General features: G+C 55.1%; 1 protein-coding gene across 1 annotated transcript in view; it reads right to left on the bottom strand.

Annotated features, from left to right (window-relative positions):
• CRMP1 (collapsin response mediator protein 1) overlaps positions 1 to 15,200 on the bottom strand; it is a 71,093-nt gene extending 55,893 nt beyond the window's left edge. The window contains exon 1 of the mRNA XM_026514375.4: positions 14,820 to 15,200. Within this exon, the coding sequence (XP_026370160.1) occupies positions 14,820 to 15,200 (381 nt within the window). The remainder of the gene's footprint in view (positions 1 to 14,819) is intronic.
• Positions 15,201 to 15,701: the final 501 nt, after the last annotated feature.

Genomic DNA, 15,701 nt, shown 5'->3' with positions numbered 1-15,701 from the left:
AAGTGGCAACAGACCTGACACCAAACCTAATTAACACACATTCATTCTGCACTTGCACGGGTAGAGAGCACAGCGGCATTTTCCTCCTTCATGAAGCAGAAATAGCAGTGGTCCCCATGGACTGCAGGCCTTCTCTGGAAGCTCGGGCCCATTTCCATGACAACTGCAGTTTTAACAGCGAGCTCTCAGGTCCCATGACACCGGCAGACAGTCAGGAAATACTCCCTCATGGACGGATCATCTGGTTTTAAACTAACCCACCTGCATGATGACCCCAGGAGTGGGCAGGGCCCTCAGGCTGCCTGTAGGAGGAAGGATGGCGCTAGCTACATCTGGGTCTATGTCGAGACCCCTGTGTTGCCTTGTCTCTGCTTTTCACCTCATACAAAGCAACCTGGACAGAAATCCTCTACCTTCAAGGAAATCACATTTCTGAGCACATTCTAAGTGTCGGTTCTGCATTACATGGGTTTTCATTTTTAATTAAGTTACCTGAAGAAGTGGGTATAATTGAGGTGCCTGAGCGGCTCAGTCGGTTGAGTGTCTGACTTGATTTCGGCTCAGGTCATGATCCCAGGGTCATGAGATCAAGCCCCATGACAGGCTCCACACTGGGCCTGGAGCCTGTTTAAGATTCTCTCCCTCTCCCTCTTCACCCCCCCTGCCCCTTACTGGCACTCTCTCTCTCAAAAAAAAAAAAAAAAAGGGAAATAAATGAAATAAAAAATTTAAAAAAAGTGGGTATGATTGCTACAAGCAAGGAAGCTCAGAGAAGTGAAGTAATTTCTCAAGGTTACACAGCCAGGAATGGGTGCTGCCAGATTTGAACCTAGTTCCACCTGGTCCCTACAGAATGACATTGCCCCTGGAGTGGTTATCCTGTGTTCTCCTCACTGTACCTGGCTAACATGTCTGAGCCTCAGTTCCCTCCTCTGCAAAATGCGAACAAGCAAGAACCGACCACATAGACCCATTCAAGTATTTACCAAGCACAATCCCAATGCCATGCACTGACCTGCCCTCCTGATAGGACTGCTGCCGTTAAGGCCGAAAGGGAGTAAGGCAGATTAAAGGGCTCTGAAAGCTGCTAAGAGCTCCCCAGTGGGGAGATATTAAATGCAGAGACCTATTCGCCTAATAAACATTGGCAATGCTTCCTGTGAGCCGGATGCTTCCACACCCACTATCTCATTTGACAAAGAGGCAGAGTGGCCTGCTGGTTAAGTCTGTGGGTGCCAAGCACACTGCCGGAGCTCTGATCTGGCCCCACCCTTACTCAGCCTGTGCCCCAGGCAAGTTCTCCTCTGCCTGTGTCAGTTTCCCACCTGTAATGCAGAGAGCTCTTTTTCGAAAGACAAATGAATTAACACATGGACAGGCACTTAGATCTGTGCCTGGTTCTCGTGGGGTGTTTTTTGTCTTTTTTTTTAACCTTTGCAACATGGGGAGTTAGATCTCATTGAGATGCTCAGTTCCATCTTTGACCTCTCTCTACACTCTCACTTCAGACCCAAGTCTTTCCTAGATCTTATTGCATCTGGTCCAGAAAATCCTCACATGCACCTGCTGATTCCCACCTCCTACTGCACCTGTCCCAGTTCACCTTCGCCACCTGTCTCCCTGCTGCCTGTCTTGTCCCCTCCACATGACGGCCAGTGACCTTTCTGAAACACAAATGCAACCATGTCACACCTCCCCTTTAAACCCTTCACCAGCTTGTCCTCATGCATAGGGCAAAGTACTCCCACCTGGGTAATTTCTGGCCTGACCCCTCCCCTCCGCCAGCCGTGTGTTCCCACATTCCACTCCTTACTGCACACTGGCTCCTAACCTGCAGCTTCACGCCCCCATGTCTTTCTATGACCTTCCTGCCAAACTTGCTCTACCCAAGGATTTCCAACTCACCCTGTGCGCCACAGCGTCCTGACCCCAGGAGCACATGGTCAGCCTGCGCAGTTCCCACAGCTAGAGGCATGTACCTCATGGTTAGCACTGCTCCATGACGCTCATCTTCCAGCTCGTCTTCGTCTGTCTATTTCTCCCACAAGACTGGGGGATCCTTCACGCCAGAGACTACAGCGTATGCCCATCAGCTGCGTGACCTGGGACAAGATACTTAACCTCTGCGTACTTCAGTCTCCTCATCTGTAAATGGAACTAATCAAAGTACCAACCCACAGGATTACTAAAGATAATGTATAAGAGCACTTTGTACACTTCAGACGCTGAATACTGGTCTATGTGGTCCAATATTTTATGCCAAATGTCCCGTGTCCAAGCACTGAGGAAGCAGGAAAAAGTTTCCATTGTTTTTATCAGCTTCTCAAAGGTGTCTGTGACCCTAGAAAGTTTTTAAGCCAGTTTGAAAACTGCCCAATGATTAAAATTTTATTTTGAGTCTATTTTGCTCTGCATGCCCAGAAATAAAGAACGAGAAAAGAAGAAAATGAAAGGAGAAAAAAGGAATGAAAAATTCTAACATTGCTCCTGGAAAGTGTACTCCATGAGGAATAGATCACCAGGGCCATTTTGCAAAAGAGAGGGTCCTGGGTAAGGAGAAATGCCCTCCGGAGCCCCCAGGAATGCCAGTATGGAAGAAAGGGAGAACTGTGAAAACTCTGGGGGCAAAAGCAGAGCAAGAGGCAGACTCTCAGTCCACACACACGTGAGCTTTCCAACAACGGAGCTACCCAAGAGTAAAGCAGGCTGCTGAGTAAAGTGCTGATCTCCCTGTCACCAGAGGTATGCAAGGAGAGGGTATTTGGAATTCCTACACTAGAGGAGAGATGGGGGCATCGGGGAGAAGCAACAGACACCACTTCCTACCTTCTTAACATTGAAAATTTTGCATAACTTAAAAGATTCCTTTTGACTTTAAGGTTGTATAAATCAAATGTTTGCTGAGATATTATTAGGACTTCAGCCCTAAGGGTCTATGAGTATGGGACAAAATACAGGGCAGCATACTTTGGGGACAGGTACATACTCTAAAACAGCTACCTGTTTGCTCTGCGCAATTTTGCATCAGACCCACTGAGCCACGGAACTGACCCGAGGTCATTATTCAGTCAAGGCCTAGGGGACATGCGTGCTATGACGCTCCAGCTTAAACTGAAGGCCCTTATTGTACAATCTTGCTTTTCAGTGGGAAATGCAACGAAGCCCATTAATAGACCAGCTCTGTCCTCTCCCTCCTGCCAAAGTACCACTTGGGAGGCCCTTTTTAGAGCACCAAAAACCCTTCATGCCACCCTCATCTTCTTCTGGATGGTAACCACCCAAATACTAAATCCACAGACAGGATATTTGTTAAGGAAAGTCGAATGCAGAAGCGGCTGAAACCTCACTCAGCAAAGCAACACCCTTTGCAGCCTGGTTTCATTCATCCGCCCGCGCAGTGTGAAGCTTCTCTGTGAGTCACCTGCCTGCCAGAGCACTCCTGAGAGATGCCAAAGAGAATGGGACGCTGTCCCAGCCCTCCAGCGTTCAAGCAAGTGGACAAACTAAAGTTACTGACGTGGGAGCGCTCACAGCTCCCAGCCCCCGGGGGAAGGATCCTCCATGGAGAACGGACACAGCTTATATGGGGGTGGAGGGCTGGACAGGGGTAAGGCTGGTCAGGGAGAATGTTCCAGCTGCCTGCAGTACAAGCCCAAGGAAGGAGTGGGCAGCAGCAACCTCGAATGTCCACAGCCATCGCTTCCCTCCTTTTCCCTGCTTGCTCTTGTTTTCCAGACCAGCGTCTCTAGGAAACACCCTAGATCCCTCTCCTTCCCCCAAGCCACCAACACCAATTCACAGTGGTCTTTTCTCAGAGCAAAGTTAGGATTTCATCACTGCATCTCTCCGGGGCAACGAATCTCAACCTGTGTTCAGAACACATGTTCAAACGGTATAAAAAACTGCAGCATTCTTACCGTAACTAAAGACCTACACAAAACCACGTCAGTCAGCATGCACAGCACATCCCTACTACTGTGCGACAGCCTGTCGCAGGGGCCTGAAGAGCTCACGTGGTTCCGCTTCAGCACCACGGCACTGTCCAGGGCCCTGACTCTGGGTCCTTTTATCCGCACGAGGGCAAAGTCCTCTAGAGGCTTGCTTTCTAGGGCAGGAGCTTCCTTTGATTCACAAAAAAATTAGACTCATTCAACACCTCCCTGCTTGTCGTGACTGCCCAGGATTCCACCTGATACGTGTTACTAGAACGATTTGTAGACTCGGTTGCGAAAATATAAATTTTACGTGCTGATCAAAATTTAGCAGCACATCTGCAGAGGATTTTTTTAATACATCACTCTGCTCACAGCTCATGGGCTGCGGCCCACTGGTGGCTAGAATAGCTCACATTTCCTATCTTCTACTGGTGCCTTTTGTAATGGGTTCCTAATCTCCATATCTGGTCCTTGGCTCTCACCGCCCCCCCCCCTGCCCCAGCCCCAATCTGGATTTCCAATCACCCGCCAGACACCTCAGCTTGGTGCTCATTCCCAACTTCATTCAACCTAAGAACCAGCACAGGCCTTTTCTTCCAAACTCACCCCTTACACTTCCTGACCACCTCATCAGTAGCTCCAACAAGTGTTTATTACCATGATTTATGTGCCCTTTCTTTTTCTCTCTCTCTCTCTTTTTTTTTTTTTTTTTTTTGCCATAACTTTCACACCTAATCCTCGTATCTCCTTAAGAAAGCTTATCATGGGGCTTCTCTCCGTTGATTGAGGTCTGATCACGTGACTTGCTTTGACCATGTGACTGTGAGCCGTAATTGAGCGCAAGTTCTTAAAGGCGTGTCAGGTTGCTACCAGTCTCTGGTGCCTCTCTCCTCAGCTCCTTCGGCCTGAGCCCCAAAGTGAGGCCATATAAGGAACAGACCCATTGTTCACCAGCATCCAGGGGCAAAGCTACAGCCAATCCAAGGCCCTCATACAGCATCAACAAGAATTAAATGTATGTTGTTGGAAGCCAGACATGGCAGTGGTTTGCTACGGAACAAAGCTAAGACACCTTCGCACAATAAGAGTAACAACAACTAACCTATAAAGGATACAGCTCATGCAGGCACCAGCCTAGGCGGCTGACACATAGTAGGTCATTTAATTCTCAGGCAAAAACCCTACGGAGTATTATTATCCCCATTTCACAAATGAGAAAACTGGTGCTTAGATAGAATAAGACACTTGCCCCAATTACACAGCGAATCAGTGGAACAATTAGCCTCCAAACCCAAACTGTCTGGTTTCAGAAGCCACACTCCTCCATGCTGCCCTTATCATACCAGCTTCGCAGGCCACGAACTTCCAGTGGCTTCCTGTTACCCACAGAATAAAGTCAGAGTGTCCTAAACTTGGAACTGGGTCATCTACTCCAACTCTATAAAGAAAAGGAATCCCCGGGCGCCTGGGTGGCTCAGTCGGTTAAGCATCCAACTCTCAGTTTCGGCTCAGGTCATGATCTCAAGGTCATGAGATCAAGCCCTGCATCAGGCTCCGTGCTCAGCCCAGTTTGCCTGTCGCTCTCCCTCTGCTCTTCCCCCTGCTCTCTCTTTTCTCAAATAAATATATAAAATCTTGAAAGAAAGAAAGAAAGAAAGAGAGAAAGAGAAGGAAGGAAGGAAGGAAGGAAGGAAGGAAGGAAGGAAGGAAGGAAGGAAAGAAAGAAGGGAGGGAGGGAGGGAGGGAGGGAGGGAGGGAGGGAGGGAGGGAGGGAAAGGATTCTGAAGCCCAGGGAAAGGAAGTGATTTGCCTGGGATCAAATATCCCACCTGCATTTGAGCCAGACTTGGGACCTATGTGCTATTTCCATCACGTTGGGTACATTCTACCTGACCTCCAAAATGTCATAGACTCCCCCCATACCCGCACCCCTTCACACTTATCTCCCGTTCCCCACCCCCCGATCCATCTGCATCCAATGTCTCACTCTCTTCTGACCACGTTCATTCCCCAGCCCAAGTCTTGTACAGGCTGTTCCACCTGCCTTGTATGCTCTTCCCTTGTCTCCCCCAATTAAATCCTTCAACATCTAGCTCATCCTGCACCCCAAGTCCCAGGAAGCCACCCCCTACAGCTTCCACCAACACTGAGTCCTCCCCTCCCCAAGTCCCTCTAACACCTGTGCTCTGTCATCCTTAATTGCTCGTGTGTGTACTTGTCACCTTGGTAAGCTTGTTAAGGTCATGGATCATGAAATAGGTATTTTTAGCTGCCCGTCACACCCTGCACAGTTCCAAGAACAGAACAGATACGCGGTGAACGCTTGCCTGCTCACCTGCCATTCTGAGTTTTCGTTTCCTCAAAGAGAGAGCCTGAGTCTGGAGAAGGGAACGATCATCTGTCAGCCACTGAAATGTGCCAGGCACATTCACATATGTCACATCACGTGCGTCCCATGGATTCAGTCGTGGCCAAGTTCATCACGAGAAACAGACATGCAGGGCTAAGTTGGCATAGCTGGGTTACAGAAGTCTTAACGATATCATTGTTACCCTCTCTGAAATGCTTTTTAAGAATTTAATTTAAACAAAATAATTTTTCCCCTAAGAATATGGCCCACTTGAAGAAACTGAGGGTGTTTGCTTCTCTGTCCTGGACGACAGAAGCTCCGAATCGGTATCTGATGTCAGCTGCACACCTCCAGTGGCCTGAAACACTGGCAGGTCTGTTCCCAGCTCTTCCTCGATCCTCAGCCCTGGTATTCCAAGATTTCACTATATGCATGACAGATCCCTGCGGGCATCTCAAATTCTTTGTGTAAAAAAAAAGGGGGGGTAAATAAACTGAGTATGTGTAGATAAACTGAATGGTATCCCCAGGAAGAAGTGTAACAGGTCTCACGTGTTTTGCATATTTGCACATTAGAATAACTAATTGAGTCTGATGTGAGTTTCCCTTGCTGATCTCTTTCCTCCCTGCTCATCTTCATTGTTTGATGGAACGCACGCCCGCACAGACACACACCGATTTCAAGCGGATAGTGATTTTCATAGCAAGCAGACCAGCCCTTCTAGCCCCTCTGCTTGCATTTGGTTCTTCCTTCCTCCACAGGCTACTGCAAGAATTTTTACGTGCCCACCAAGTCTCTGTGAACCTTCGCTTACTCTTTGGGATACAAGGATATGGCTAGCCTGCCTTCCTCGTTGGACTGCTCTGAAAACCCAGTGAGAGATCACGGAGGTCATGCTGAATGCTGTAACAGCCTGCAAACCCACAAATGACCAGTCTTCATGAAGTCCTACTTTAAATAATAATAATTCTTCACCATTGTGGTGGACACTCTGGTCTCCCCCCCCCCCCCCCCCCGAGACTGAGCCGACCTCCCCCTTTGGTGGCTCTGCTGGGAGCTGAGGGCTTCTGCGGGGCCAGGAAGCCATGTGCCTTTGTTTGCTCAGAGCCACGCCCAGGATGTTCTCACACTTACCCACTGCAGTGGGCTCCAGACACAGCTTTAGCTAAGTTAATCCCTGGCTGTGCCATAAATTTTTTAAAAAGCCACACATGAAAGAGCTTTGTAAATATTTTAAACAATCCTTAGGGGCTGAAGCTAAGTGTTTCTGCTTTTTCCCTCCTCTCTGTTGGGTACTCTATGATCTCAGGAAAAGGCTGCGGTGGGAAACAGAAGGAAAGCTGCCCCATCACATTCAACATTTTCCTAACTCAGCCATGCCCCGCCTGGGATGTCCCTTCTCCTCCTCTGCTCAAGTACCCTCTCCCCCATCTCTGGATGCTCTGGCTAATCTGGAACCTTGTCCTGATTGTTCAGACGACAACGCTGAGGCTCAGTGGGGCACAGAGTGACCCAACATCCAGCAGGTGGGATCTTGGGGATGAGCTGAGAGTTGTATCTTGGTCCTTTTCAACACCCAAGTGCCTCCACAGGCCACACACGCCAGGGCTACCAAGAACATCCAGGATTCGCTATCCCTGCTCAGAGCAGCCGCACCTGGAAGCCGAGGTTCGCACGGCGCTGACCCGCCTTCATTTTCTCCCACACTCAGTTGCCTCTGGGCCTCCTTCCACTCATGCAGAAACCCCCTCCTCCCAGCACTAGGATGGGTGCCCCTTCTATGGTTTCCACCAGCCTCCTGTGTGTCCCCTTAGGACACCCCCCACACTTGGATGCAATTTCAGGCAGAAATGTCTGTCTTTGCCGAACTCTGGGAAGGCACGGGCAAACCCATCTCATGCCTACCTTCCCCAGCACCCAGCACAGTGCCCGGCCCGCGCAGTCCATATTACTAACTTCCCAAATGTACTATTGTGCAAACTACGGGTGCCGCATCTGGAAAGCCACGGTGCCCTGCCACTCATTTAATGGCCTTCCGGTTCCTGTCACAACGTGTACATTATCAGCAAAAGATCCTCAGGAAGCTGAGGGTCCTACAAAGGAGCTCCATCCAAGTCCATCCTCCCTGGTTTGCTGTTTCTTTAAACCACAAGTCTCTCTGGGTGAAGTGGGCTTATGTGGACCGAATGAAGCTCAAATAAATGGTCATCAAGAGCCTCCTTCCCAGGAACTAAGTATACTTTTCGGCATCTCCTCCCCACTCGCCCATGCTATCGAAGCTGCTAGAACCACTCCATTTGGTTCTCTTCGACACACAGGTTGACTACTGGCTTCGCACAAAGACGAAAGCAGCAGAATCAGCCAGCAGTTCTCCTGCCCTTATTATGCACCTAACACACACTAAGTGCTTTGCCAGAGTCCTCTTGGATGCACACTGGTCCTGGGAAGTGGCCAGTGTGGGCCCATGTGGAATGTCAGAGCTCAGAGGCTGAGAGGTGGCAGAGGGAGGCTGAGCTCCCAGATCCGTCTGGTACAAAAGCCTGGGCAGCCATCCCCACTCCTGAGGGCCACAGCAGGGGGGCAGGGCAGCTGTTCCAGTCTGGGGTACTTTTCTTACACACCTGCCTCAAAGACCATCGGGCAAAACCACGTTCTTGGAAACCAGGTTCCTAAGAGGGGGACAGACCTGCCATGGGCCACAGCCACAATGGGACCCAAGGCTCCAGACTCAGCAGTCACTGCATCACCTCCACTCCCATCACTCACCCTGGTTCCCCTGAGGTTCAGGGTTAGAGAGTCGCAAGGCAGGGACCTGCTCAAACAAACCCCCCTTTCCTGCCACACTGCTTGCCTGGGGCAGCCACGCCTCTTCCATTGATTCTTAGGCAACCAGAGTGTTATAGGACTGGCCACTCACACCTTCGAATCTCAGAAGGCAGGGATTATGGGTGGGTGAGAGATGGTCTCTACCCTCAGGGGTCACACCTCTAGACAGGAACTCACCAAAGGTCTGCTGGCAAGACCTGAAGCTGGGCCCAGGAGGGCTTTTCCAAGGGAAGACTCAGCCCACAGTCGGAGAGGAGGCACAGGGGTGGGGGCCTAGGGGGGCTCTGTCCCAACCTGCCTCTCACTTGTGCTCCAACCTCTGGGAGGCTTGGGTAGACAATGTCTCCTTCAAAGGATTTATTGAGAAGACTCAAAACAGTATCTGCCCAAGACTGGGCAGGCTAATGGGAAATGTCAGCTCCCTTCCCCTACCCAAGGCTGCGCTCCTGTTGGTGCCCTTGGGCTCCAGGAGCCAGGATCCTGGATAAATGAGTATGCTGGGTTTCCTGTCCTCCAACCTCAGGTATCATGCTGGAGGCCTCTATCACACCCAGAATGCCACCTCCCAGCACCTGGCTATTCCAGCACCGCCACCAAAGGTCCACAGGCTTCCCTAGCGCCTGTGAGCCACATCCTTCAGGACTGGTTTGGCTCGACTCCGGTGCCAGGGAGGGAATGGGGTGGAGGCCAGGTCTCCCCAAAGCCGCTCCCTCAGCCCTCAGCTCCCCACCCGAGACAAAGCACGGATCCTTTGTTTCCGGCCACACCCAGGGACGGCGGACGGCTCAGCCCCCACCACCCTCCTACCCCTCAGCGTTAACCCTTCTGGGACCACAGCTGCCAGTGCGGCCCCATTAGATTTATTTTTAGCTGCGGTGAGGAATGGGAGGGGCGCTCCATCATGGCGCTGTCTCTAGGTCCAGGCTTCCACTCCATCAGTATGGGCGGGGAGTGGGAGGCGGAGGACGGGATTTTTCCTTCCTCGGGCAGGGAAGGAACTCCGCGGCGAGGGCCAAGAGCTGGACGGTGCGGAGGCCAGGCGCAGGACGCTCGCCACTCCCCGCCCCATCCCGGCTCCAGGGCTGGAGGGAGGGGTTCGGGCCCCCGCGCCCCTCCCTCTTTTGTTCAGCTCTGCATCCTCCCGGTCCACGCCAGCCTCCGGCACTTCCCGTGGGGTGGGGGGTTGGGGGGCGGCAAGCCCGCGGGGAGAGGGACCCGAGGCTCCAGCCCCGCCTAGCCATGCGGGGCTCCCCCCACCACCACCATTGTCCCCAGAGGCTGGGGGGAGGGGGCTGCAATGCTGAGATCAGCCCCGCCCCACCCGCCGCCACGCAGGAAGCCTCGGGGGCCGCCCCTGCCATCCCCCCGCGGATCCCGACCCTGGCGGCGACCACCCCCACCCCACAAAGAGCTGCGGGGAGGCGGTGGGGGTGAGGCCCGGCTTACCGTGATGTGCGGAATGCTCTTCTTGCCCTGGTAAGACATGGCCCTGCTGGCGCCCTCGGCCCGGCCGGCGGACCTGTGGGGCTGTCTTTCGCTCCGCCCGGCTCTCAACCGGACCCGCTCCCCGCGGGCGCGGTGACAAAGACCCGGGAGGGCAGTAGAGAGGGACGGAGGCTCGGCGCCCGCGGCTGCCCACGCACCCGCTGCCCCGGCTGCTCGGCCCGCCCGCCGCCGCCGCTCCGGCTGCCAGCACCGCCCGGCTCGGTGAGGAGGGCGGGAGGAGGAGGGAGAGGCGAGGGCGGGAGGAGGGGGCTACAGACAGACAGCTCCTCCCGGCGGCGCGGAGCCGAGCCCGATTCGCCCCTCTCGGCTCGAACCAGGAAGCTCTTCCCTTCCGATCCCCCCACTCCGCCCCCCGCCCCCCGAACCGCCCAGCCCCGCCGACCCCCGCCCCTCGCACACGCCCTCGGCGGCGCCCCGGCCTCGCTCTCGCGATTGGGAAGGTCTGTTTTTCAGGGTGCTTTTAAATGCCAGAGACGGCCTTGGGCTGAGCCGGCAAAGCCCGCGGCAGCGCCACAGGTGTGCGGCCCCGCATCTGCCGGCCTCCCCGGAACAGCTGCGCCGGGGAGGGAGTGTGGGGCGGGCGCGGAGGACCCGCCGGAGCTGCTGGAGCGTTCGGGGGCCCTCGGGACCGGGCCCAAAGACTGCCCCCGCCCTCTCCTGCCTCTCTTGCTGCAGCCTTCGTACGTCTGTCCAACCGCTGTGCGCACTCCCTGAATAGATCAAGCGCTTTTCCATCTCCAGGGACTCCAAGCCTTTAATTCAAGCTGTACCCTCTTCCCTAATATCTAATCCCAGACAAAAGGTTACCCATCTTCCAGACTCATCGTCAGTGGCCTCTCCATAAAGCCTTTTCTGCTACCCTTCCCTCTCCCATCATTGAATCAGCCTCCCTGAGGGCTCAGCAGGAGCCTCACTGCCAGGCCAAGGGAGTGCAGCAGGGATGAGAGAGACAAGGCCTGAACCTAATTAATGGCTGACCTGCTCTGCCCCCTGCAGCAGCTTCTCATCACACAGCAGCCAGGCCGGAGGCCACCAGGTCACCCCCACAGTCTTGCCTACCAGTGATTGGAGGGCCATACCACTGGTACTAAGGTCCCCACAGACCCCAGGAGGGGCTGGGGGAACAAGAGGAGAATAGATGTCCTGCCTCCCAGTGTATAGTACCATAGTCCGAGCACCCCCGACCCAGATGTTGCTCTGGGGAGGAGGTGGGCAGGAAGCCAGGACATAGCTTGGTAAACTTCTTGACAGGAAAGGAGAATAGAAGGAAGGGGGAAAGGGGGAGTCCTAGCAAGCCCCCAAAACCCTAGCCAGGTGCCCCAAATCTCCAGACAGAACAAAATGTTAAACTTCTCTGCCATTGACTTTCTGCCTGCAAAATAAACCCGCAGTATCTTTTAAAAGACCCATCTTCTTTACTTTCAAGTTGCCACCCAGAGGGAGGGTGTGCTAGGGGTGGTAAAGCACCCCCCTACGCAGGCTGAGGCCTGAAGTCCTTCCCTCCACAGCCACCTAGAGGCCAGTCACCCACACCAGGACAGGAGGCCAGAGATGCCTTGGCCAGAGATGTGGAGTTGTAGATTCACAAAAGAGAAGCAACTTAGTATTCCAGGAACACTAGGCCATTGTTTTCCCATTTTACAGGTGGAAAGTTGGGGCTTACAGAAATAAAATGATATCTCAGGTGCAAAGTATATTAGCTACGGCAGAACAGTTACTGGAAGCCGCACAGCTTATCTAGAGCTCATTCTCCTACACTCATTCAGTCTGGCCTCTGGGCTCTGAGCTGGGTCTTAAATCCTTGTTGATGACCAGAATTCGCAGGTCTCCCTTCCCATGACGCCTACATTTCCTTCCTCAGCGTCCTTAAGCCCTAGGTTCCACGCACCAGGACGTCCCCAGGGGTCAGGCTGGACAGGGAAGCTCCAGAGCTGCGGACAAGACCACGTGTGTATCGGGGGGAGGGGCACCGGTTCGCGATTGGCCAAACAGATCGCTGCTCCCAAGCAGACTTCCCGGGTACAAAGCGCCGCAGTCGCCCGGCCTAGGGCCTCAGCAAACGCTGCGCCTGCGCCGCAGAAACTCCTCCTCCCTCCCCAGGAGAGAGCTTTCTGGGCGGGGGGAGGACCTCCGGCCCCCGTACCCTCTGCAAAGCACTGGAGCCGCGAAGCCCGCCCCGGAACCCGAGCCCCGTGGCCGCTTGGTCCGCAGAAAGTAAAACGCTTCCCCTTGGGAGACCGTGAGCCCCTCGGCTCAGCAGTCCCAAACCTTGAGGACTTCTGGAGCCCTAGGCGCGCTAGAGGCGCCGCCTTTTGTCCAGTCCCCGAGAAGCCGTGGAGAAACGGAAGAGAGGGCCAGAGGGGGAGACAGAGGAGTGGAAGAGGTGAAGTGACCACCATCCCCAAATGCCTAGGCGCGGCTGCGGAGCTGGCCCAGGCAGAGCCTGGGGGCAATGCTGGCGCTGGTGACACTGACCGTAGCTCCGTCAGGGACGCACTTCCAGACAGCTTCCGGACGTGCACAAAGCGCTCTCGCCTCCCTAATACTCCACCACGCTTTGTGGGTGGCTGGGCGAAAAATGCCATCCCCATTTCACAGGTGGAGAAGCTGAGGTTCAAGAGGACGAAGTGCGTTGGCTGGAAACCAGGGTTTCCCGGTACCGACCCTGACTTCTGGATCCGCAGCCCTGAAGCCTCCCGCTCGGGCTCAGAAGTCTGCATCCCAAGCAAGGTCGGCCACCAGGGAAGGAGGTGGTCAGGGGAGAATACGAAGGGGTAGAGAAAAGGATATGACTCTCTCGATATCTCCGTCCCTTGCCCCCACCCCATCATTGCAGACTTCCCCTTTTCAGGGCGCCGAATTCAGGACCATGGAGAGTTCCCGAGCAAAGGGACAGAAGGCGGAGAGCAGAGAATGGGAGCAGCAGGAGACTCGGTACTGCGTCGTAGCAGCCGCAGGCTGGCCCAGCCCCCACTCCTCCAGGAAGCCCTCTCAGATTTCTGTCTGGATCGAGCTCTGCTTCCTCCCGCTCACTTTATGCCTCTCACAGTATTTAAGGGAAGAAGGGTTAATAAAAAATGGTAGTAAAATTCAACAACGAACATTTATTGAATGCTCACTGCCTACCAGCACTAACTGACTCAATTTTCACAATGAATCGTTGCCCACCCTGGCCTGGGGTGGGGCCAGCGTGCTGAGCTGGGACCCCAGCGCCTACCAGAGGTCTGGGACCTGAGCAGTGCTCAGACTTCGAGATCTGGGCTAAGCTGACAGCTCGCTGGCCCTCCGGTGTTCCAGCTTCCCTTGTCCTGGCATCTGGCCCCGACCCTCACACATACATCCTAAAGCTGTGCTGTCTACCCATCCATCTTCCTCCAATTCCCTGGCGACCTCTAGCTTACGGGAGGAGAGCCATAGGGACCACAGCCTGGCATTCCCTCTCCCTAATGCTCCTTCACTTTAGGAGGGTAAAAACCTCCAAGTCTAGGAAGCTAGAGACCAGGGTTCAAATCTTCGCTCTGCCTCCAACTTGCTCTGTGAGGAGAGCACACTGGCGTCGTGCTGTGGGACTCAGGAGCATCCCCTGAAGATGTCGGTGCTTGAGGATAGCAGTTTCTAGTTCTATCTGCCCGACCCATCTAAATCTTTAACCAAATCTTTCCCCCAGAAAGCATAGAAGGAGCATACAGGAAAGGTTCCTTTCAGCATTAACCTGTGTGACCACAGGCATTTCACTGAACATTTTCCAGAGCCTGGAACACCGTAGGTGCTCCATAATCACTAATGAGTGAGGGAATAAATGAATGGACGAATGCGGAAAGGAGCTCCCCTTCTTTTCATAAGGCAGGGAATGGGGATCCTTGGATTAACTTCACCCCAGAGGTCCCCTCGCGTTTTAAGCGTCCATGGGGCGGCTGTAGCCAACTTACTTTCCTTCTCAGAGCCTTGCTCTCCCTTCCTGCAGAAGTGGAGCGGGGGGCTGGATCTCGAAGGACCCTTTGGAGTCTCACGGGCTGGGCTGGCAAACCCCGACCAAATCGTACCACCTCTCCGACCCTCCAGTGTGACGGAGTGGGGGAGGGGCCTTCCGTGGCCCTCTAGAGCCCGGTGGCAGCGGCCCCGACACTCCGCTCAGGCGGCTCCACGCCCAGCTGCCCCGAGGGCCCCGCCCCCCGTCCGGTCCGCGCGCGCCCCGAGGGTACCTGGCCATTGTCCCGGCCGAGTGGCAGGTCACGGGGCGCGGGGCAACGGATGCGCAGCGCGGGTGGTCGCTCATCGCGCTCGCCGGGCGAGCTGACCGCGGAGCCCGAGAGCTCACTCACGTCGCTGGCAGTGTCCTCGCTACCGCCGGGCCCCGGCAGGCCGACGGCGTCGGGCCGGCCAGCACTGCGAGGCGTGCGCGCTGAGCCGCGGCGGCCCACGCTGTACGCGTCGAAGTCGATGGTCTTGTTCTCGTAGGCGCCCTCCACCGCGGCAAACATGCCGCCGTACTTCTGGCGCGGCGTCTGCGCCGCGCTGCCCGGCCGCGCCAGGTACACGGGCAAGTCGTCCTCCGTGTTCCACGCGCGCCGCCGGTCCGCCATGCCGGTCCAAGGCCGGCCTCCCACCCGCGCTCCCGCCCGCCCGCCGCCCTGGCCACAGCCGTGCGCCGCGCTCAGCGCTCGCTGCGGGCCCGCGGCGGCCCAGGCGCGACTGCGGCCCGGGGAGGGGCGGGGCGGGGCGCGCGGCGGGGCGGGGCCGGGGCGGGGCCGGGGCGGGGCGTCCGGGCAGCTGTAGGCGAGCGCAGCGGCCGGCTACAAAGGACCGGGGGGCGGGGACGGCGGGGAGGGACGGTGACGTGCCGGAGCCGCAGCGCCGAGGGCGGGCAGCCGAACCGCAGTGCCCTCGCCACACCCCCATTCCCCGCCCCCAGGCCTAGAGCAGGGCGCGAGGAGAGCGAGGGGTGGGAGCCTCGAGTATGCACACACACACACTCGCATGAGCACACGCACACACTCCCCAGGCACACACAGGTTCGTACCAGCACACCAGACAATTACGCCATAAAACACGTGAGAAATGCACAAACATGCTGGCACGCATAC

This window comes from Ursus arctos, unplaced genomic scaffold (assembly GCF_023065955.2).
Source record: "Ursus arctos isolate Adak ecotype North America unplaced genomic scaffold, UrsArc2.0 scaffold_9, whole genome shotgun sequence".
Classification (NCBI taxonomy): Eukaryota; Metazoa; Chordata; class Mammalia; order Carnivora; family Ursidae; genus Ursus; species Ursus arctos.
The sequence above is the reverse complement of the archived record's forward strand: the minus strand, read 5'-3'. Positions and strand labels throughout refer to the sequence as shown.